At 35.2% G+C, this 26,095-nt stretch overlaps 1 protein-coding gene across 1 annotated transcript; it reads right to left on the bottom strand.

Moving 5' to 3' along the window:
• fam204a (family with sequence similarity 204 member A) lies at positions 1-24,520 on the bottom strand. The gene is given in 6 exon segments (XM_052150506.1): positions 1-2,127; positions 2,556-2,665; positions 16,680-16,769; positions 21,241-21,343; positions 23,750-23,837; positions 24,286-24,520. Coding segments are annotated over 6 exon segments (567 nt in total). The 5' UTR covers positions 24,410-24,520; the 3' UTR covers positions 1-2,075.
• Between the last annotated feature and the right edge of the window lie 1,575 nt (positions 24,521-26,095).

Genomic DNA, 26,095 nt, shown 5'->3' with positions numbered 1-26,095 from the left:
ATTTGTGCTTTACCCAATGCATATTTTCCCAAAGCACCTTTACAGAAAATCAGCTGTGATGACTGATGAACATCTCAAAAACATGAATAACCAACATTCCTGGAAACAAAGAAATTGATAAAAAAAAAAAAAAACAACATCAAACTCACTTTCCTTATCTTGGTATAATTTAAAATTTCATAAATGAATCTAGATGACAGTATAAGTCCAAGACGACAAGCATAAAAACTTATTAAGAGCACCTTTTAAAAAGTAAATGGTGCCAATTTTGATTTTATGTTGACTTCAACTATTTTATTGCAGAAATGTTAATTACATTTTTTGCAAAGATTCTCAGTCATCCAGGTCATCATAAAAAATGTTGCAGAACTAAAATGTTAACTGTTAGTTTTTTCTTCCCTCTTTAATTAAAAAATGGCCAGATGCTCCAGAACCACTTTAACAAGATCAATTACAAAAGGCTTCATTCTGTTTATTAAGCATGTTGAACAACAGTGATAGGAATAAACCAGTCTGTGATCTTCTAAGACATCCTTTACTAGTGATGTAACAGCCACAATTTGACTGATAATTAAAAATGACATTTACAACAGAGAGGTGATTTCCCTTCACTGAGATGTCTCCGTGGTAACAGACAGGGCTGAAACCACACCCCTTGCCTTAAGGCAACACTGACAAGTTTGTGCTACAGTTGTCAGTTGGCTGTCAGGGTGGGTATGTCAAAACCCTAAAATTACAGATGTCTCTGCCCGAGGCTCACAGTGCATAAATCAAGGGAGTGAGCCTACATATTCCAGCTAATGACCTCACTGTTATTAGCCAGTGCCATGGAGGTGGGAGGGATGCTTAGAGAAGGAAGGTGTTTATTGCACGTGTGTGTGTGTGTGTGTATATATATATATATACACACACACACACACACACACACACACACACACACACACACATTGGACACTTTAAAATGTATAAATGTCTTTAAATTATATTACAAAATATCAAACCAAGTGGCATTCATTTTAGATACAAGCACAATTTTCAAAAAGTTCAAATTCAAATTATGAAAATTATTACAAATTACCGAAGAAAAAGGTTTTTTTTGACACTTTCTGGTGGTCAAACATAATAGAACATGTCTATAGTTAATGTGATAAACTACACCTGTGGTTACTCTTATGATGCTTGAGGGGAACTGACTTTATACATTCACTAAAAAGGACATTGAGACCAGTTGGTTAAAAGCAATTACAAAAATAGCTAAGAAATGTTAAATGTATTCTAAAAGGCTTTAGAATAATTGTTTGCAGAAAGTTTGGTTAGATATTTTGTCATCAAATGCAAAGACATTCATACATTTTAAGTGTGGCTTAAGTGTCAAGAAGTAACCACATGCTTTTTGGGGCCACTGCATATATTGAAATTAACAATTAATATTTTCAAAGTGTAAGTCAATTGGTTCTTTTCTGACAGCTCATAAGAATGTGCAATCAAGAGCACAGTCCATGCATCATGGGTTGAGGCCAGTGTCATACACACAGTTCTCTTTCTTTTTATCATCTCGTCCTTTCTTCTTCACACACAGAGTCATCCTACACTGGAACCCGACTAAACTCCTCGTTTATGACTGCTCAAACCTCCTTACAGCCGACAAATTTCATTTTGCCCAGGCAAATCCTATTGCATATTATCCTGCACATTGCATTAGGCCCCTAATCTTTCCTTTCTCTTCCCTCGCTCCATACCTCCGTGGAAGAAAAAAAGGCTCTTGATTAACCCACTTACAGTAAGTAAATGCTGTGTGCAGTTGTGTGTGCCAGATTTAATTATGAGAAAAAGAACCAAAATACACACAATACCGTAAACACCAATCTAACAATAATGGTGTATTTAGGGAATTTATTTAGCTATTTCAAAAAATAAACACAAAACTGAATAAATGACCACAACACAGAAATGTTAATGTCAGCTGAAGACAAAAAAACAGGACACTTTAATGTAAAAGTAATGCATTAAACATAGACAATGAAAGGATAGATTACCTCTATAAACCATTATAAACATTTCCACTGCAATGAATGTCACATGAATCCCATATTGCATTTGGTTTCCCACCTTTTCTTTGCTTCAAATCTAAAATGACAAAAGAAATAAAAATAATGAATTTTGAAAGGATTTTAGGAAGGATTAACAATAAGCAATTCACAGAAAAAGCACCCAAAAGGAGAACATATAGATTATTTTGGAAGAATACGATTGCATATAATTGTAGTCAATGGAAACAATAATCCACAGAATCTAAAAAAAATAAATTGTGGCAAGGAGCCCTCACAATATTCAGTGTCCATACATAGGCCCTCTGATGGGACTTATTGACCTCCAAGATAAGAGGCATCCATATACCTACATATAAGAAAGTTCTTGTGAATACATATGAGTTAATGCATAGAAGCACATCCAGGAAAGAGGGGACACTTAAAGTGTGAAATGCAGAGTGACTTAATGAAACTGCAGGAAATCGGCATCAGAAGATAGGAGAAAGAATACAAAAAGCAACAAACCCCCAAGCGATTTGTTTCCTCCTCTTTTGGGCTGACTGGGAAGCCTCTGCTTCCTGTTTGGTGCGGGCGAAGTCACGGTTATCGGCGGCTTGTGCAATTTTCATGGCCAGCTATTGAGGGGGAGACAGAGACGAGCTCCATTAGCTGAAGAAAAGCAGTCTGCCTGGCAAACCTTACCAGCACTGCCAGTGCTTCAAGATGCTGCCTCTGGATCTTCATCACTGTAGGTATGGTGCATCCTACCGTCGATTCACTTAAAGCATATGTGTGCATGTGAGTTTAAGATATGTTACAAAAAATGATTCATGGTTCATAGATAGTAGGACACCCAAACCCTCTGTTCCACCACTCAGCATGGATGTGCATAATTATGTTATTATCACATATACTAATCTCTTAATCTACAGAGGACCTTTAATTCTGAAAATTGCAGTGCATGCCGTTAGGGTGGAAAAATGAATTGAGGAGAGCGAGTGGCACATGTCGGCAGTATCAGTAAGGGGAAATGTGTGTGGTGTGGCGCAGATTAATTCCAACAGCCAGAGTGGCACATAGGGCTCAGGAAACAAAAGGAGAGTGCTGGCCTCTTCCATCACTCTTGGGATAGGTTTATTATTGGACCACGAAAAAACTTTGATAAACACTCAGAAAAAAAGAAAAACATTCACAATCCCTTTTTTTAACCACTGCCTGCTTTTCTTTCTTTCTCTCTCTGTGTTTTTTTGGGATGGGATAGGAGGGTAATTCTTTAGAACAGTGAGAGAACACAATCAGCGGTAACAAAAAAAAAAATCCAATTGGTAATGAGGAAATGTGCCACCATTTGTAGGCTTGAAAAAACCTGGAGAGAGCAAGAAGAAAAAAATTTCAATTATAATTAAGTGGGATAAACTTTATTAGAAAGACTGAAACTAAAATATCTCCTAATGCATGCTGGGATTAGGCAGGTCAGAGCGAGCAGGAAGGAGAAATTAAACTCTAAAGGCTTTTTATCACCATATTTCAGGAACCAAGGGTGTAAAATGTTCTAATTTGGGATACATTAAAAGCCATAAAGGTCTTTCAAAAAGATTAATGGTACTTTGCTTGGATTTAAGATAAGGCCTTTAGCAGGCTGAGAGAGCGGGTTTTCGGCTGGGCCCTCGAGGCATTCATCTATACAGGCACTTGGAAGATTTGTAAAGGCGTCTGCATAACCTGAAGCTAACACACTATGACAGTTTTTTTCAATCCTTGCCATTTTTTTTCAAGGTTTTAAGAGCATAAATCATGTTTTCTAGAAAGACAGCACTGAGCAGGGAAGTTATAATGGGTGATCATGCTCATGTTTAGCACAGATCTGCAAGCAGATAATTCACACCGGGGCCTTTTTTGAGAGGCCCGTTTAAACAGAATTGGAGCTAAAGCATTCAATGACAGTATAGCATGCTGGTATCGTAAACAGATGCTTTATTAAAATGTTGACAAAAGTTCTGGCTTATGTGTCATACAGAAAAATAACGTAGAGACACAGAAATAAACAATAAAATTGGAGGATGCAAAATGGATTCTTTTAAGGTTTAAATCTTGAGATTTCTCTGCCTTTATGACACAAGGATTACCCACATTAACCTGCAATCCTGCGGGGAAAATTTCAAATCTAACCAGCCTTAACCAAATTTTGCCTCCCATCACCTGCTTAACACACCTCCCCCCCTCCCCTAAGTTTCACACAGAGCTGAGACAGTACTATTTTCAAAGCATTAAAAGGTCTTAATATTTTGTAATCAGTCCAGTCTATAATCCACGATTGTCTTTACTGGGGCTCAACATTAATGTCAACCAAGTTACCTAGGAGACAGAGCAGATCAAAGAGACAAAAAAAAAAAAAAAAAAAAAGCTCTCAAATGTCTGATTAATCAAGCCTTGCAAACAGCTTATTTCTTTTAGCCTGCATGCAAGTATGAAAATGAGATTCGGAGAGCAGTACATTGTGCAGATTTGTTCATTCTTATCAGAACAAAGCCGGCGGCAGCTTATTTCATGGATCACTGGCACTGTCACCAGTGTAGCGCAGAGCAGGTGACAGCACTTCTTTCTGTGGCAAGAACAAAATTAGCAAAAAGTCGGCACAAATTAGCCTCTCATATTTTCCATAATATGACATTATTTTTCATTTACTTTTTTTGATCCACTTTTCATGATTTTCCCTCCTTTTCCCTCTTGTGACTTAGTGCCAAATACGTTCACATCAAATATGGGCGCAGAGCAAAAATGCAGGGCAAGAAAAAAAAAGGAATGAAAATCACAATCAAAAAGCAAAAAAAAAATGGGATTGAGAGGGGGGGGCTAACATACGCAACACAAAGCGTTCATGTGCTCTTTGTTCTAGGTAGTCACACTAAACCTTCCCATATTTCTGCAAGTATTACATTCAGAGAAATGTCCATTGTTGTATACCTCTCTCCCCTCCTCTCAAGGTATTGTGTACCATTTGTACCAGTTGTCATCAAAGCCTTATTCAGTGCTGGGTTTATTTAGCACGATTAATGACGTGACCTTTGAAAGGTCTGTAAGGGGTGAATTCATTCCACTCCGCCCTGTAGCTGCACCATCGGGCCACTAGGTGGGTTAAGTCAACAGTGGTACATCCCCTTACTTGGTGATGGATAGTAGACCCGTGGTTCTCAACTGGTGTTGATTCAGGACCCAGATTTTACATTGGACATCCTATGGCAACCAAACAAAAATGTTTTATTGTACAAAAGCAAAATGTATTATTTATTTAATAAACCAACAATTCTTTATCGTTTAGTTTTGTCCATGTTGGCATCCACCTAAATTGACTGGCTTATACAAAGTGACAGATGAGTTTGATTAGATGCATTACCTTCGACAACTTCGCAAAAGTTATGGGAAGCATTTTCTCCTCCTTTTAAAAGTTGATCCGTCTATTTATTTAGCTATTCTAACAATGCATATATGCTAAGTTGACATTAAATATTTTTGCATTGTTTTACCGTCAGTGACAATATCAAAACAGAACCGCAACCTGTCAGTTGAGAACCATGGTAGTAAACCACCGAGTAGAATAGTAGATGTTAAGTTGTCAAAACAAATTACATTATCACATTAAACATTACGTGTGGCAGGAACACAATGCTGCACTGTAGCCCGATTTAAAAAAGCACTATTTGTCTCTTATTCTTTCAAATTTAGAGCCCTCCACAAATAAATATACATTTAGTAAAATAAAAGCCAAGTAAACCATTTACATTTAAAATGTTATAAATAAATAAACCACTAAAGATGGATATTGGATATAATGCAACCATCCACAGACATGCTGGAGAAAGAATCGCTATTGGCTTGTACATTTTTGTTTTTACTCATCAGACCTTTAATGACATGTAAGTGTAATGCAACTGAAAACTGAAATATTATGCAAAGCAGGAAGAGGACTATGTATTACTTCACGCAATATAGTATGTAAGAAGTGTAACAAAATATTTACAAGGTTGGAACCTAATAATGAAAACAGAATTACACACCTAACAATTATTTAATAATTATATTATAATAAATTAAGTAATAAACCAAAACCACTATACCATTTTCTTTTTTACCAAGCCCCTTCATATGCAAGAGCATATTTGTTAAATTATTTAATATTTACAGTGTTCAAGTAAAAATATTTCATAATGTACCAAACAACTTGCATATTATCTGTAATAAATATGTAATATTTATAATTTACACATTTATTACACATAATTTTTTTTTACAAGTTTGTATATATGCACTCTTAAGATTTATATAGTTTACACTGATTTATATAACAAGCACTAAATTGGTACTGTCTCTTTAAGAGTGTTTACGTGAGCTTCCGCTAGCAAGGGCTTATGGTTGAATGGGCTCAGCACACATTAATAAGAGAGAAGTTACACGTTGGTTTTTAACCTCACCCGTGCAATGTGAGATTAAAATGTATATATATTTTTTTTACTTTTTTGATCAACAACTGAAAATAACAGAAAGGATATTGAAAGAAAATGGAGTGTGTAGATCTAATCTTTGCACATGCAATACATGGAAAGAGCCAAAGGGAAACATTTACTTCCATGCTGTGTATTGACTTGCTTGTTTATTTATTGCACAAGTTCTCAAATTCAAATCTACAAGCGCTCAAGCTTTGAAACACCTTTACATTCTTATAAAAGGTCCAACAGGTACATAACACTAGTCTGTAGCTATGCTGTCAACTGGAGAATGTTGTGAAAACAGTCCATGGAAAAGTTTTCCCAAATTAGAGTCGAATTTTTTAAATGCAATGTAAATGTAACTATGGCATATCACAGCTCAACTAAAGCGATGGTGATGTGTGCAATCACAACACCTCAGTACCCACTACAGTCAAATAAGTTCAATTTCCTTCAGAGCGCGTGCGCTCATGAGACACAACATACAGTGAAAGACAACACTGAAGCTCAATCACTGGCAAGTGAAAGACAAGGCTACAGCTCAATCACTAGCGAATATGTACTAGCCAGTGGCTAATAACGGACATATTTTAGTTGCATAGTCCGAAATTTAGACGTGACGTAGAGGGTGGATGCAGATAGATGGATACAGTAGCTGTTACACATACCATTCAGTGTTAAATATATTATGTTTATATGGGGGAAATGGCCTTAAATCCATTCATAATTTTCCTTTCCTGTGAAAAACAGTCCAATTAAAAAGTGAGAGCTGGCATGGCTTCTGCTGGCTAAATCACATCCATGAGCAGCTTCACAACGTTTGACATTTTAACAATTAATTGCCAGCTTATTCCACTTAATGCCTATAAATAACATCTTAGCCTAAATCAAGTCAGAAAAGCAGGTCGATGAGTATCAGATTAAGGCTGCTTGTGTGTGCTTCCTGTTTTTTGGAGTCTTAAAGCACTTTAGTGGAGGTCAGACCATTGTACTGAAGTAATGAAAGGGAACTTATTGAACTAGACTTGATAGCATTTAAATTTCCAACTAAAATGTTGTACAATGTGGATATAACCAATCAATTTATTTAAATGTGGTTTCATATAGCTAATCCCTTAAATGAGAACATTATAGGCAACGTTTTCCCATTTGACATATTTGTACTAATGCATAGTCAATATTTCATTATAGTTTCTTTTTGACCAAGTCTTGTTTTCTCCTTCTCCTTATTTGAGCCCCAAGTCCGTTTTCTTAAATGATGATTGAATAAAAACGATTACTCTCAGTACAAATATCAATAAGTCAATAACATTTCTAATCCTTCCTGCCATACTACTGTAGGTTGGAAGAATCATGACTTCTCAAACAATTTCCCCTGCCTGAATGCATAGAAAGAGATCACACTCCTATGACAATACAAGGTGCCATCTAAACTAAAGCGGAGGAGACAAAATCCCCTCAACAAAAGTGTCATATTGAGAGTCCTACACTTGATATCCTTGTATACAGTGAAAGATCCAGTTAACATAGCTTATCAGACTCAAGGGGGTGGTGAGGGGGAATAAGACAAGAGTTCCTGTAATCTCGCCACCAACTTGACAAACAGCATTACAAGCCATACAGAGAAGCAGCCTCTCCAAGGGGGATCTAGTTGGAAAAGCTCTCAGTATAATGCGCTTCTGTGTGTTTCAGCCACAATAATCTGATTCCAGATACATAAGACTATCATCTTCAGGGAACAAGGGAGTGGAAAAAAGTCGAAAAGTTCGCTGGCTTTGTGCGCATTTCATTATCTTCCCTCTTCTGAACAGGCAAGGCTTATTAGCAAGCTTTGAACTCACACTTACAATAATGTGCCATCAACAGTTTTATAAGCTAATTAGAAAAACAGTTTAATTAATGACTGACTGGCAATAAAATGGCAATCAGGAGAGAAAAAAATAGAAAACGAGGGTGCTAAGCTTCCACTACCACCAATTAAGGGCTAATTACAAACAAATTATATATGTGTTTTGCTGTGGGCTTTAATTTGAAAAAATGGCTTTAATTAAAACAGAAAACATGCTAATTAATTAAACAGCACAAAAAAAATCTACATTGAAAAGTATGCTTTGTCTATCAATTAATTAATGAAATACAATAATCCAAATGAGATTCCCCAGCATTTGATAAAAGCTTACTACCCATTTCAGAATTAATGGGCAAAAATTTAATATGAATCATCGACAGATATATATATATATATTTTTTTTTTAAAGTTCATTTTGTGATAAATGGCTAATGCTGAAGGAACGGGGAACAAAGAGGAGAGTTTTTCTTGCAGTTTCGTGTTGCCAGAAGGGCCCGCACAGGAGGCAGCGCGAGTCTTGTGTTTTTTGGGTGTTACAGAGAGAGGAAAAGACAGCAGGTTAAAAATACCTAATCATGCTGCTTTCCAAATTAGAAAAAGACATAAAGACAATAAGTACTTTGGTGAAAAAATAAATACATACATTATATTTCATGCAATTAGTCATAACAGTCTGCACATGCCAAGTTACACAACTCGCAACTACAAAAGCTGCCAAACTAGAGCTTTTTAATTGGATTGGTGTCTACTAATGAGTTTGACCTAACTGGAATAATGGACTTCAAACAGTATGACACCCTTGTAAGGAACACACATGGGCAGGTAGTGATTAGAGATCTATCTTTTCTAAGTTACTCAGACACATTGTATCTCAAACACACATTATGACAAAAACACGGCTGATTGGTCAGAGATGCAGGCACATAAAGAACATGGCAATGCAACACATTTAATGGGTCTAGCGGTCATAATAAGGCCAATGCTAACGCATAATGTTGGCTATGGCGCAAAAGAAATAAACAGGGTCTCACACTTTTTGGCTGATTAATTTTCATGGCTTTTCCATAACCTTTCCAGTTTTTTTGTGATTACTGGATAAGGTTTTGTTTTTAAGTTGGCTTGTGAGAGCCAACTTACTGAAATCCTACTTAAACTTATTATTATACCGATTCTTCTTCTTATTCTTCTTAGCGGTGAAATTTCGGTATCTAACTCCTCCTAGAGCTTTTAAGCTACAGGCACCAAACTCGGCACAGACCTTCAGACTAATCCCGAATAGTGTGCTATATCTTTTCTAACTGATCGGACTTACGGTTTTCCTAAAAATGACGATCAAACTCAGAAAAAACTCCCATTGACTTAACATTGCGGAATGTTCAGAAATTTAAATCCCAACTGACATTTTCACACACACAGACAAAAAGGGCCTGTCAGCCCTGCATCTCTCCCTCTCTCTCTCCCTCCCTCAGAGGATTTATTTTATCAAGCAGCCAAAAAGTAATGACCTAAAATCTTCCTAGCCACACGCTAAAACATGCTAAAAACGTGCTAGCATCTATCTGAGGGTCAATATCTATCTATCTATCTATCTATCTATCTAGCAACTAAGTTAAACTTTTTTAACACTACACTGTAGAACTGGCTCATTAGAGTCATTAATTTGGGAATCAGACTACACTGGTCACACTGTATGTTTCACATTGTAGATTCAAAAGAACCGGCTCATTAGAGTCATTAATTTGGGAATCAGACTACACTGGTCACACTGTATGTTTCACATTGTAGATTCAAAAGAACTGGCTCATTAGAGTCATTCATTTGGGAATCAGACTAAACTGGTCACACTGTATGTTTCACATTGTAGATTCAAAAGAACCGGCTCATTAGAGTCATTAATTTGGGAATCAGACTACACTGGTCACACTGTATGTTTCACATTGTAGATTCAAAAGAACTGGCTCATTAGAGTCATTCATTTGGGAATCAGACTAAACTGGTCACACTGTATGTTTCACATTGTAGATTCAAAAGAACTGGCTCATTAGAGTCATTAATTTGGGAATCAGACTACACTGGTCACACTGTATGTTTCACATTGTAGATTCAAAAGAACTGGCTCATTAGAGTCATTCATTTGGGAATCAGACTAAACTGGTCACACTGTATGTTTCACATTGTAGATTCAAAAGAACTGGCTCATTAGAGTCATTCATTTGGGAATCAGACTAAACTGGTCACACTGTATGTTTCACACTGTAGAGTCAAAAGAACCGGCTCATTAGAGTAATTTGTTTGGGAATCAGTCTACACTGGTCACACTGTATGTTTCACACTGTGGATTCAAAAGAACCGGCTCATTAGAGTCATTAATGTTGTAATCAGACTACACTGGTCACACTGTATGTTTCATACTGTAGATTCAAAAGAACCGGCTCATTAGAGTCATTTGTTTGGGAATCAGTCTACACTGGTAACACATGTTAGCATCGCCTAGCGAAGTGCTAAAACATGCTAAAAACGTGCTAGCATCATGCTAACACATGCTAGCATCGCCTAGCGAAGTGCTAAAACATGCTAAAAACGTGCTAGCATCATGCTAACACATGCTAGCATCGCCTAGCGAAGTGCTAAAACATGCTAAAAACGTCATGCTAACACATGCTAGCATCGCCTAGCGAAGTGTTAAAACATGCTAAAAACGTGCTAGCATCATGCTAACACATGCTAGCATCGCCAAGCGAAGTGCTAAAAGATGCTAAAAACGTGCTAGCATCTATCTGTCTGTCTATCTATCTATCTATCTGAGGGTCAATATCTATCTATTTGAGGGTCAATATCTATCTATCTGTCTGAGGGTAAATATCTATCTATCTATATCTATCTATCTGAGGGTAAATATCTATCTATATCTATCTATCTATCTGAGGGTAAATATCTATCTATCTCTATCTGTCTATCTGAGTGTCTATCTATCTATCTAGCAACTAAGTTAAACTTCAAACTACTTTAAACTTCAAACTACTTTAAACTTCAAACTACTTTAAACTTCAAACTACTTTAAACTTCAAACTTTCTGGTCCAAACTTTCACAAGCCAACTTAAAGTTTGTCTCGACGAACTTTTTCTAGTTATTCTTCCGCTTCTTCTTATTCTTCTTAGCGGTGAAATTTCGGTATCTAACTCCTCCTAGAGCTTTTAAGCTACAGGCACCAAACTCGGCACAGACCTTCAGACTAATCCCGAATAGTGTGCTATATCTTTTCTAACTGATCGGACTTACGGTTTTCCTAAAAATGACGATCAAACTCGGAAAAAACTCCCATTGACTTAACATTGCGGAATGTTCAGAAATTTAAATCCCAACTGACATTTTCACACACACAGACAAAAAGGGCCTGTCAGCCCTGCATCTCTCCCTCTCTCTCTCTCCCACAGAGGATTTATTTTATCTAGCAGCCAAAAAGTAATGACCTAAAATCTTCCTAGCCACACGCTAAAACATGCTAAAAACGTGCTAGCATCATGCTAACACATGCTAGCATTGACTAGTGAAGTGCTAAAACAAGCTAAAAATGTGCTAGCATCATGCTAACACATGCTAGCATCTATGTATCTATCTGAGTGTCTATCTATCTATCTAGCAACTAAGTTAAACTTTAAACTACTTTAAACTATAAACTACTTTAAACTAATTTAAACTTCAAACTACTTTAAACTTCTTCAAACTTTCTGGTCCAAACTTTCACAAGCCAACTTAAAGTTTGTCTCGACAAACTTTTTTTTCTAGTTTGTTTTCAAATCCTCTTATGCGTCTAGCCAACTAAATATTTTAGAGCTGAGCAAAACTAGAAAAACATTTCACTATAGAACTTTCAATGACTTTTCCATTGCTTAAAATATTTCATTAATGTTTATGAATCTTCCCATCCGGGAAAACACACTTTTACAATTCCTTTATATTTACAGGTTTTTCATTACAGTGGAACCCCCCAATTCAATACTTTTACCTTTTACACAGTGCAGAATTCTAAAATGAGTTACAGTATGAATCAAAAACAAAAAAGACCTACAAAATATTACAAAATATTATACTGCAAAATATTACAATAGATTTTTATGAAAGGAAAATCTCAAAGGAAGCTTTGCTATCCTCATTTGTGCATTTCAATACTTAAGCAAAGATGCAAAACCATGTATCACACACTTTTTATGACGACTTCAAAGATGGTTTTAACAAATTGCTTTAATTTGCAGATTAAAAGCACACAGGAAAAATATCAGCACCCGATTAAAGAAGCTAAACTGGAAAGTAATAACTCTTCTATATTCCAAAAGGGGCAATTTCATTTCTAACAGTACAACTTTTGAGTTGGGAGAAACAGGAGGAAGGCAGAAGAGTTAAGACCAAAGAAGAAACATCTCACCCAGTCATAATTCATAGAGATCATTCTCAAGGATGAAAACAAGGGACTAAAAATAAATAAATCGTAAGACCTTTAGTTTCTCATTGATTTCTTAACAAGTTAATTTAATGCTGTATTAGCACGTAAACATATTAAATATTTTCATATACAAGTAAACGCAAATATTATTAGAACCTTGAAATTGACACTTGCCACAGTTGGGATTATTGATGCTTGCCACAGTTGGGATTATTGATGCTTGCCACAGTTGGGATTATTGACGCTTGCCACAGTTGGGATTATTGACGCTTGCCACAGTTGGGATTATTGACGCTTGCCACAGTTGGGATTATTGACGCTTGCCACAGTTAGGATTATTGACTGTTTAGTTGTTTATTGCATTATTTCAAACAGCTATAATAACATTTATCCTGGGCAGAGTGCTCTGTGACTGAACAGAGTGCTGTGATAATGATTACTAGCCGGATTAGAAATTAGGGCATAAAATGCTCCAGTAATCCCCAAATTACCCCCAAGGACCCTTGATACGGGGCAACATAATTCTCTATTTATTTAGAATTTGTGTTTAGTTCACTGGAAATGTATGTTGTGTAACGATTACATCCTTTCTATCAAAAATCAAGATCAAAGCAGATCAAAGCACAAAAAAGTTAGTGGTAGTAGGAGCAGTACCCTTGCAGTTGCACATGAGCTGGCACATTGCGCTGTGGTGCTTATACAGGGACAGGAGTTTGAACTAGACTTAAAAAAAAAATGTAACTCCCATATCCTGCCAAACAGTGTTGTGTAAATTACTAAAAAGTAATCCACTATAAACTACTTCTCCAAAATTATGATCAGATTACTTTACTGATTACTTCATTGAAAAGTAATCACATTAATAATTACTTTTAAGTTAGTTTCTAAAAAACAATACAAAAATGTTTTTTCCACTCAAATTAAAAATAATGCCTATTTTCTCCTTGTGCATTGTACACCCTTCAGATGTCACAGAAACGCAAACATACATATGTTTCACATTTTTATTGTATTACACATCAATAATATTTCTTAAGAAATATTTGTAACCAAATTAATCTACTTTTTACATTGAAAGTCAGTAATTGTAATCTGTTTAAAATAATTGAAAATGTAATTACACTAATAGAATTACTATATAAGCAAAAAAAGTAAAGTAACTCATTACTTTGTAATACAATTACACTCAACACTGCTCCGAAATGAAATTGGCAAAAATACCATTCGAGTATTTGACTCAATTGCCATTGAGTATTTGGACATTTAAGTCACACATAAAAATGTATAATTGTCATTGCATTAAATAATACAAAAGATGGATATCGCAAGCACATTTTTTACATAAAACACTTACCAAATTCAAACAAAGTATTTGGACACTTATTCAAAAGTGCAATGTTATTGCAAAAGTGTCACAGAAAAGGTTGTTCTCATAAAGTTAATTCTGAGAAAACCTCTAGCATCATTTGTTTGCAGATGCCACTAGGTTAATAGGATAATAAGTGTGTCAAAATACTTTCTGGGGCCACTGTGCATTCAGGAATAATGTAGGCTATGACAACAAATGGTGCACCTTGTGTACCTAAATCAGGAGAAACCCCTTAAATCTCAGAAATGATCATGATTTCCACATGTGCAACTTGCCCAGTCATTGCGTGACCTTGAGCCTCAAATATGGCTGATGATACACTGAATAAAAGGAACATGCCAGTATCATCTTAGTTTGGCATCCTGGAATACAACTTTCATCTACATCTCCCTGAGGTAGTCTGAATCAATCTACAGAGCATAGGGGGAGGTGTTCATCATATGACAAATGCACATTACCTGGTAACAACAATATACTGTCTTTAGTGGAGCACAACAAAAGCAGCTAACAGTGGCATGATTGCAGAGTGACTGCCAGTGTTCTGTCACAGGCAGACTTCAGCAAAAGATTCAAGACTCTAAGTCTGCTAAAATCCACCGATGCTCTAAGAAGCTTTCTATGACAACATGGTCCTGGTATGTCAATCAAGGAGGAAAGCCATGCATTTTGGTTGTTTTGTGTTTTTACCTGCAAGCCATGACAAGCTAATAATGTTGCTTGCTATCCAGAGTTGTTTGAAAAGAGGCACTATCCTTAGAAAGTTCAGAGCTGTCAATTTAACATTCAAGTATATGATTGGGATCTCTGAAATTCTTTACCTGCATTATAAAGTCAATATAAACTCTTTGAAGGAATGCTTAAATCTGTCATTTTCAACCAAACAAAACAAGAACAAAGACAAGAGCTGATATATCTGTGTGGCATCACATTAAAGCCCATGTGATGATGAAATGAAGTCTGCGAATGGTTGTCAAAGAAACAGTTATTATGTCTCTGTCTACCTTGGAAAGGAAAAGATAAAACCATAAAGATCCTCCAGAGATAAGCATAAGTGGCATCTGTACGGATTACCTCTGTAAAGACTCGAGAAAGAAAATTGCCTTAACCAAGGGCCTGTTGTTGGCATTACGGAGCTATTTAATGCTTGTTCCCATGGTGTTATGCTCGTTAAAGCATGATTATCACCTAGCTTTGAACTGGTTTAAATCAACAATCAACATCATCACAATATGATTTCATTAGCGCAGAGTAAATGGTGTCATTTTCACATTTACACCACGAGAAACATAAGCTGTAATTGATTACGAAACAAACTAATATTTGAGGTTAACAAGATTAGCACTGCTCCACCCAATTAGATGTTCAAACTGTTTGGATGGGAGTGCTTTATTGAAGCATGACCGGAGACTGTTTTCTCCACAATTAAAGTATAAAATTAATCTTAATAGAAAATTAATTATTGTAGAAATTGTAATGCTGAAAAATACATTTAAAACTAATAACTAAAGCCAGGAATAGATTCAGTTGTAGTATGGCAATACATTGTAACAGAAAATGATTTACAAATAAAAAAAAAAAAAAGGATTTACAGTCTTACAAATCAGTAATCCTTAATATCAAGTTAATAATAGATGATTAATTAGAGCTTTGTGCAATATATCCTAATGCATAATAACTTGAAACTGGTTCTTGTTATGCATGTAGACTGACACCTGCTATTGAACCCTGTCTTAAAACTTGTAAAATATGAACAAAATATGTTTATATGTATTGAATAGAAGTTTAAAAATTCACAACCACTTCTCTGGAGAAAAGATTTACTTTTCTTGTTTGTTTTTTTCTCTTTCTATATGCTTAAATGTAAGGAAACTAAAAGCCAAACACCAAACCTTTTGTAATAAACTGTTTAAATTTGACAGTGAACATCAATTCCATGCAGTAATGCTGGAATCAAAGGCCTAACCGGAATTTAGTGGAATACATTTTCATTCCATTCCATTGAATCAAAGTTGTGAGGCTTAAAAAATATTGCCAACTATGATCGCCCCAACTTCAGAAAAGTTGAATGTCTTTTTAACTGCAATTACAGCTGTACAAATGTTACATTTTCTGCCAAATTAGATTTGAACCGCTTGATCTTACGTACACTCCTAAAATGTGTCGTTTTAAAACTGCAGGCACTGTATTTAGGCTAGGTAGGGGCTCACTTCAAAAGGTGTAAAACTGGCACCTTGAAAATGTTTTAGAGTTCGGCTTGAAAGCATTGTAGCCTTCATTAAAAAGCAGAACCGAAAGTTCTATAGACACTGCCGTACTTCAATCTGGGGGAGGGCTTTCCATTAACTTTAGTGTAAAAGGGTTGCAAGACTTTCTGCCCATGTTGAATGGTGTGTGAGGGTGTGTGCGCTTGTAGTCTCTGTCTTTGCAGGCAAAATGACCGCAGACCCATTAGCTCGATTTGTCACAGTTGGAACACCCCCAAGATGGCTTATCTGGGCAACATACCTCTCAAGTAGCAAGTCTGTCACACAGTTCGTCCGCCTTCCCATAGTCCCCTTCAGCGATGGCACTCTCTATGCACTTTTCCAGGCCTGACTGAAGATGAGAAGGGAGGGGAAGAAAATGAAGTGATTTTCAAATAGAAATAGAAGAGAAAAAAAAAAAAAAAAAAATCAAAGGGTAACTTAAAAACTCCCCAAGGCATTATTGCCATTACAACAAATATGTAGATTTCCACTCATAAATGAAAATTGCTGGTTGATTAAATATTAGGCAAAAAAAAATAAAAAATCTGTCTTGCTACAGGAGGTTACTAAACATAAATGTTGGTTTTAATTAGATATTTCCATCAAAAGCAGCAGTACTGGTGGAGCACAGCTCTCTGTCTGGTTCAACTGATCTTCACAAAACAAATCCAAAAACAAAACCATATTTACATCAGATACAACATTCTAATTTTCAACCAACTGTCAAAAAAGAAACATGAAATCCAACAATAAATAAATAATGAAAAACAAAACTAAATGAGTTGGTCATGTCAACGGAAACCTGACGTAATTTATTACTGAGCAAATTTATATTCCAATCTGTGATTCCAAAAACAGCCATACAATATTCACTCTACTTAGGTAAACATTTCAAAGAAAACCTGCCTCAGAACTCTATTAAAATCTATGTTTCACAGCATTTTCTCAGCTCTACAATATTGTTTTATCCACAATATACATAACCTTTGAAAATGAAAGAAAAGGGAACACCAGAGCAGTCTAAATTAACTGGACTACAGATATATTTATCAAAACAATATTTAAACTCAATAACCCAATATTTAACTCGCCAATGCAAAATTATGTGAGCTCAGCTTTAAAAGATATGAACAATTGAATTAGCTGAATTTCCTACTTAAAACAAATTAATTACATTTGCCAACATTCTGCTTACACGACAATTTACAAATATAACCGCAAAACATTTTTGCAAGTTAATGCTCCAAAATGATAAGTAAAATGTTTTAGAGCAAAAATAGCTTAAAGTTAAAAATGAATTTGTTCTGTTTACAAAAGCTTTGCACATAACTGACTTATTTATATATATATTTTATCAGCAACAATTGCATGACTAAAATAAATTATAAGCTAATGTGCAAAGTCAGCTTTCTCTCACATATTCCACTCTCTCTCTCTCTCTCAAAAAAAAAAAAAGCATAATATTTTGCTTTTAGAGAAATTGAGCTCTGCAATGCCCAACCAAACCTGTGCAAATGAACACAGTGTATTCCTGGAAATGGCTAACTTAAACTGATATTAAATCCTTGTTGTTAAGACAACTTTGCCTGCTCTCAAAAATGTCAGACAGAGGAAGTAATACAAAGTTTAAAAATGCATTCAGTAATTTTTCCCTCATTAAAAAATTATGATCCATACAAGAATCAACAGTAGGCCTACAAGTATAGAATAACATGATACTCAAATGAGATGAAGAATCCAGTCATATTAGTGACCTGATAAAAGCTGCTTTATTATCAAGGGGAGTGTCGTCTCATGGCAGCTGACATGTTGTGATCACATGACAAGCCGAATACTACTATTACTACATATTAGGGATGCTCCGATCGATTGGCCACCGATCGTAGCAGCCGATGATCTCTATGATTCAATTGGTAATTTGGCCGTTAGCATAAACCGATCGCACATGTCGCAAAAGACGCGAGGCTCCTTCAGACTTGAGCAACACTGTCATGGCTATCGGAGTGTGGGTAATACTGACATAGTGTTGTAAGACAACAAACTTGAGAACGATGTAGTGGGAGATATATGGCGAATATGAAAGTTTTGTGTACTGTACTGTTAATGTGGCGTTTCACACGCAACAAGGCAAAGGGAAAACAGCGCGAGCTGTGAAATGTATTATCGTTCATGCCGCCAGCTTCTCGGTCTCCACCGGTCACAGGCATCTCAGTAAGAAGTTACAAGATGTGGCATAATTCAAACATCTTTATTAAATATCTTCCTATTAAACGACATTAACAATAGTAAAAGAGTCCAGAAACATGCACTCTGTGTCTGCTTTCCTTTCATCTCTTGGCCTCACGAGAAAGTGTGTGCTCCCCTCATTAAAGTTCAAACACCATCAAGTGAAAACTTTAAATAAAATCATCCAACTAAATGAAAAGGCAGGGAAGAAATTTATAAATGTAATAATTCTTTATACAATATTAAGGTACCATAATATAATGTATTACATATAACGCAAAAATAAAGTAGAAATAAAACGAGGAAAAATAACATTATATGAAACAATGCCAATGATTAAATAACCAAAAATATCACATTAAAGTTGCACTCAGTAATTCGTTCCTCAGTAAAAAAAAATTTAATTCCTAAAGACATTAACCGTACTATATGTAGGAAATCATGTGACACACCCCAGTTATATCAGTAACCTTATAAAAGCGGTTTTATTCTACATGGAGAGGGTCCACACGTGGGGGCTGCCATGTTAGAATCACATGACCAGCCGAATACTACTCGCTTGATCTCAGTAGCCGTCCTGTTATTTGACACATTAGGTCATTCATATTCACTCATTGATTAAAGTAATCATGGCTGACAGTGAATAGTACATTTCTACAATGGCATCTGAAATTAAAAACTACTGATTTTAAAATGATGCTGCATCCAAGCCGCCTGGTGTCAGTGTAAGTCCAAGAAGACAAAAAGACAAAAGTTACTGAGTGTCTTTAAGTTTAATTGCACCTATGGGTTATAAGTGTCCTCAATTTGACACTTTTTTTATAGGGTAATCTATCTTAATACAGATAATTTTTTGTTAGCATATACTTGTTTTAAAGTCTTATTAAAAAAGCGCTTTTAATAAGCCTTTTAAACGTTTTTTGTCAGCAAAAACTAGGCAAAGTGATATTACTGGGAAGAGGGAAATTCAATTAATAGTTACAGTGTGCCAAATGCTTACATATAGCCAGTTATCCTGATGAAATGATCGGAATTAGCCGATCAGGTGACAAAAAGATTGATGATCATATGCATCGGAGCATCCCTATATCATCTCTTTAACCCCCTGATATTGAATATTTTCACTTGTGGATAAAAATTATAATATGCGATTCATTATATATAAATTATTTATGGCAGTTCATTCAATGGCATTCCTAAACTGAAAACAATTGGATTTAAATAGACTTCAGTATGTCAAAGTCCAAGAAAAATGCCATTTCAACCAGCTCAACATAAACAAAACAAATTACTTGGGTGCACCCTTAAGATTCAGGTAATAGGTTTAGTAAGTTACTGTCTGAAACCCCAAATATATCCAGTGTTCTGTTAACTATTATTGACAATGTGGTTTGTGGCAATGGATGAAATTTAGAAGATACTGCAAAATGTGCACGCTTGTACATTATAGTTGTTTAGAGTTGATTGGTTGCTGAAGAGCACAACACACTACACCCCCTTACAACTGATACCCCTCAATGCTATAGGTGTGAAATTATACTTTATGCATTAACTAAAATCATGACAACACCTTAGGCAAAGTTAAACAGCAAAGTGTCTAAACAGTCACAGATTAAATGTACCTTGAAAGTCACTTTGGATAAATGCATCTACCAAATGCATAAATGTAAACGCAAACAGAGACCTTTCAAACAGATAGGATCTTACATACTGTATAAGTAATGCCAAGCTTGCGAAAATACAATAACCAATGTAGGTTAAAAATGTGGGTTAAAAAAAAAAAGGTTTAGTTTGAGACCTGTTGGGTGATCAATAAGGTTTTTAGTAGTGGCTCTCAAAAAGCCAAGCTGGTAACACAATGCAACCATTATATGTGCAGTGAAAACATCCAGTGCCAAGATTGTAATGTCATTTTGTAGCATATCTTATACGGAAGCTCTATAAGCCAAATGAGTGATTCTACTAGGAACAAAATGTGAAACTTGAGGGGGATGATACGGTGGCCCATGTTGAATGTGCTAAAAAAAATATGTAATACTAAAAACAGATCCTTTTGCAAGGGATAAATAAAGGCATATGCTGTTTATTATATTGTTTGTGCTATTTTACAACATATGCTGCTCTTTCCACTTGTGAGTGGAAAATATTTGAATGCCATATTTGTTAAAAAGCTGTCCAGTGTGTTTCATTTGCATGCATTCCCCTCCCTATCGCTGAAATATAGAGAGCACAATCTTCACTCAATTGTGCTGTGGTTTCCACCGAGAGACATTCTTCAATGGTGAAATCCACCTCATATAAGAAAAATTAAACACCAACCAGAACAGACAGTGAAGCTACATCCTCATGTCAAGATTATGGTAATCTCATCATTAAATATAATATGATCTATTCTGTTATGCTCGGTGTCATGTGGAAGAAAAGACGCCTCCTCACTCTGTCTTTTACGTTTGATAGAGGAAACAATTATGAGTTATACATACAGTAGGCATGTAAGAGAGAAGCAGTGGGATAAAATGCTTTCACAGCATCAGGGTGGAATTAGGACACTCGCAGCGTGCTAGAGGAAGATGATGGAAATTATTATTTATTACCATGAGAGGAGGCCTGCTACAAGGAGGAGGCTTGAATCTATCATTGATGCCAAAATACTGTGTGAGCTCCTTCCAGTGCTCCTCCCATTTCTCTTCGGGTTCTCTGTGCAAAGACACAGAATGACAAGTGTTTATGTTTGTTATCATTCACCAGAGGACCACCGTGCATACTTGTGCGATTCAATTATTTCTGTACATGTCCCTTTCTGACAAACCAGCTGTATTTGGTGGATTACAGAGCCAGTCATTATTTGAGTATTTGTGCTTAAGTGAAATAGGAAGGAGGTTTCAAACATGGACATTATTTTAGTAGGGTGAGACACGTTCTATATATTTTTTCCTCATTCTGTGTTTCCTAACATTTTCAGCTATAAGATAAGAGGTTATGCATTTTGAACGCAAGTTAAAATGTAGACAAAAAGGTAATATTTCAAATTCACATGAGTCAAAGAACAAATAAAACAAATATTTGAGAAGTATATTTCAATGTGAGGAGAGTTGAATGCCCTGGCGTTAATTTTAGGATGGGATCGTATTTGTGAGTGAAAATGACTGGGTGCGAATGGGGGAAATTATTTGGCCGCAAATGTGCGAGTGATAGCTGATCTACCACCAGAACTTATGAGCTTATTTTGTAGCCTAGCATCAGAATTAAAAACTCTTACATCAAACCTCATATTCAAAGTACTTTAAAAAGTGGCACGTTAGTTATTTTTCGCACTCTCACATGACTGTGAGTGCTACCTTCTCTCTCACATTGACAGATGTCTTACAAACATGGCGCTCATGAGTAAAATTCTGAGAAACACAATGAGAATAGCATATACGAAAGCAGAATAAAATAAAATTGTGAGGTAGTTTTTGAGTGCGCCATAGAAAATGTGCCGTTAACTTTCATGAATAACATCAATATTAAGCATTATTGCATTAACCAATGCTTAAAAGAGAGTTTAAACTGAAAATACATATGAACTTCGAAATACTCATGGGTTTAATATATTTGAGTGTTGCTAAACTACTAATCTGTTTAAAATGACCAATATAATGTTTGTTAATGGCAAATGGAAGTATAACATTTAATCAATATATTTAAGTTTATTAGATGCTCATAAATGCGATCAGTCAGGACTGATGTTGTTTGGTGCTGTCTGTAAAGTTAACTGGAAAAAGAATTACTTGGAAGTTTATCAAAGAAGATGTCCATTGTTATGTATGAAGCATCTTTTGTTTCTGAATTTGAAATGTGACACTTTGAAGGGATATTCCAGGTTCAATACAAGTTAAACTCAAATGAAAATAAATGCATTGGTGGCAATATATTGATAACCAGAAAATAATTTTTTGACTCATTCCTCCATTTCTTTAAAAAAGCAAAAATGTGGGTTACATTGAGGCACTTACAATGGAAGTGAATGGGGCAAATCTGTAAATGTTAAAATACTCACTGTTTCAAAGGTATAGCACAAGATGTAAACAATATGCGTTATAATTTTAGTGTCATAAAATCACTTACTAACCTTTATAGTGTACAGTTATGTCCAATGTTACAACTTTGTTGCCACATTACACAGCAAAAATGACGATTTAAACAACTTTACAGCTCAATATTTAACAGAAGAATTTAATATAGCGCTTTAATAATATTATAAGCTTATAATTTTTTGCCTTGAAAGCCTCCAAAAATGTACACCATTCCCTTGTACTCACTGTAACCAACATTTTTGCTTTTATTTTTTTAAAGGAGGGATGAGTCAAAATTATTTTTTGTGGTAGTTGACATTTTGCTACAATTGCTGTTCATTAAACTTAACTTGAATCGAACCTGGAACATTCCTTTAACTACTTTAAAAGTGACATCTAACTGTGCCCCTAGGACAATTTTTTTTTTGCATAGATCCCTGGTAAGTCTTCCATAAATATGTAAAGTAAAAAAAAAAAAAAAAATGTGCAGGAATTCTACAACCTGTTTGGCTAAGTTTGTTACTAAGAAACTAATTCAACCAAAGTGTGTTAAGCCTCAGAAGATGCATTTCATGAAAACAAGCTTCAAATAGCTTATGCAAGAACTTCCTGTACTCTTTCTCATGACCTGCTGAATAATGCATTCACCTTTTGAATGACTGGTCTATTTAGAAATCATATTAAAACAGCAAATCCATCATACCTTTTCTGTTCTGTATTGTAGTTATATGTTGGACTCCCACCTGTTTGATGTATAAAAACCAAAATACTGAAAATTCAAAGTGTCAAAAAATATTGGCTTAAGGATATCATTTTGAAAATATCCTGGTTATCTCCAAAGGTAAGAGAGCATGTGGATAATATTAGTTCTGATTAAGTAAACCTTAGTCCCTTGCTGGGACCCCAAACTAATCAAGCCCTTTACATTATTGTGACATTTAAGCAATTTCCCATGCAACACAGTTCAACACAGTTTGCATTTTCTGTATTTCTAGTGTTAATGTTTGCATGATAATAATAAATAAATGTTGTATGGGCTTTAGAATACCTTTTTTTGAGGCGGTTTTTCCTTTGCCGTTTTGTTTGTGGTTGCTTCATCCTCTTATCATTGTTGCTCTCTGGAGATCTTTGAATATCTGCAACAATAAAAAAAAGAAAGAAGAAAAAACTTTTACATAACATTTCCATTGCCATATTGATATTGAAATAATTGCTCACTGCCCTGAAAGCAACTTGGTTTGTTTTAATATTCTTAATTTCAGCAGGCTTAGCTTTGTGCTGCCTTATAAGACCACAGCCTCAACCATATCTCCACCAACAATACAATATTTTATCATTTGAGTAAAACCACGTACTTGCCACTTATCCAGGGAAACTTCGGGAGGAGTATCCCCAAATGCATCATTTTGCAAATCACTTGTTGTGCCATTACATTCGAGCTGTGCACAAGTTGAATGTGGCTCTGTCACTAACTGACGTGAGGCGTGCTCGTTTGATTTTGTTACTCCTTTTCTGCTGTAATTGCTTCATCATCATCATCATCATCATCATCATCATCATACTCATCGTACTCATCATACTCACCATCCGACCTCAGACCAGCCTCTGAGAGACCCGGCGATGGAAGTCCACTGTACATATTAAATATAGCGAATCGTCCTAAAAGCAACTCTTGCAAACGTCCGCCTTTTTCTTTACCGCAAAACATGTGTGATTTATGTTCAAAGCTAACATAGCATTGATATACAACAGATGATACAAAGATATCACAATACTAAATCGGTGAACTACACGAATAAAACCATGATGTTTACGTTTGCCTTTGGTATGTCCGTATTTTGAACATATATATATTTGATTGGATGAACGGAGGCGCCTCAGCTGTAACATGGACGCTTATAGGTTGTTTCGATCTAATTTGGAAACGGGATCCTCCTCTTTAATAATGGTGGCGGATTGTATTCTGTAATTCTGTTCATAGGGAAATTTATCAAGCTCTATAATCTCTGTATTTTAATGCCTGTATCAATTTGCAAGTTCTTTGAAAACATTTAAAAAGTGGTAACACCTTGGGTTGTATTTGTTTACATTAGTCAACTACATGAGTTAACATGAATTAAGAATGAACAATACATTTAAAGCATTTATTAATCTTAATTTTAATTACAACATATGCTAATACATTTTTAAATAAGAATTTGTATGCTAACATTAGTTAATGTATTATGATCTACCATTACTAACAATTAACTATTGTATTTTTATAAATTCAAATTAAATAATATTAACCATTTTGCACATATATAAAATATATATTTCATTATTAATTCATGATCTCTTATTTGTAAATAATGTTTACAAATAACCTTCAAGTAAAGTGTTACTAAAAAAGCTTCACTACTTTTAAATCTAATCCAAAAATTTTATAATATCCCCCAAAATCATGCCTTTATCTTTAAGTAGATAAATGGATTTTGGGGTAAATAAAAAAAAAAAGGTTTGTGTCAAACTGTAATTTTATAAGTGATAACAGCAAAAATATTGTTTTTAAATTGTATTGTTTATTGGATGATTTTCATAAAACAAAAATGTCCCATTTAATGTCATTTAATTAACCACAAATCAATACTAAAAGAAATATAAAATTATATTTTTCATAAAGAAAATAATACCTAAAAGTGTCCATAAAGATGTTTTGCATTTTTACTTTATTTTGAAGATACTTAAGCACATTTCCCTCCAATCCTCATTACCGTAACACACCTGGACTTTTTACTTTTGCTATTCCATTGTTTTCCCTATTCTCATTATTTTTTTTATTTTTTTTTGTTTTTTATTTGCCAGGACAATGCATATTAACAACAGTACACCTGTAACATGCCAATTACTGTGAGGTCATTGTTTTCTGTATTTCTCTCTGAAAACCCCAATAAGTTGACTTTTCTCAATTGATTGAAAACTTGTGTAATTATTTTCACTTAACTTGGCTTCCATATAGAATGAACTTAGCTATTTATGTTAAGGTAACTCTGTGCAAGTAGACTTAACTCAGGCTTGCAAATTAAAGTTACTTTTGTAATTTTGACTGATTGGAATCAAATTTACTCTGGCAGCCAAAGGTTTGGAATAATGTACAGATTTTGCTCTTATGGAAAGAAATTGGTACTTTTATTCACCAAAGTGACATTCAACTGATCACAATGTATAATCAGAAAACTACTTAAAAGGTTTCTCATCTAAAAATCCTCAAGAACAAGTCCACGTCCACGTCCTCCACGTGCAGTAATGATAGCTTTGCAGATCCTTGATATTTTGGCTGTCAGTTTGTCCTGATACTCAGGTGACATTTCAACCCACACTACCTGTAGCACTTGCCAAAGATTTGGCTGTCGTG

Source organism: Xyrauchen texanus, chromosome 20, assembly GCF_025860055.1.
Source record: "Xyrauchen texanus isolate HMW12.3.18 chromosome 20, RBS_HiC_50CHRs, whole genome shotgun sequence".
In the NCBI taxonomy this organism is placed as follows: Eukaryota; Metazoa; Chordata; class Actinopteri; order Cypriniformes; family Catostomidae; genus Xyrauchen; species Xyrauchen texanus.
Note: the sequence above shows the minus strand (reverse complement) of the source record. Positions and strands in the feature narration are given on the sequence as shown.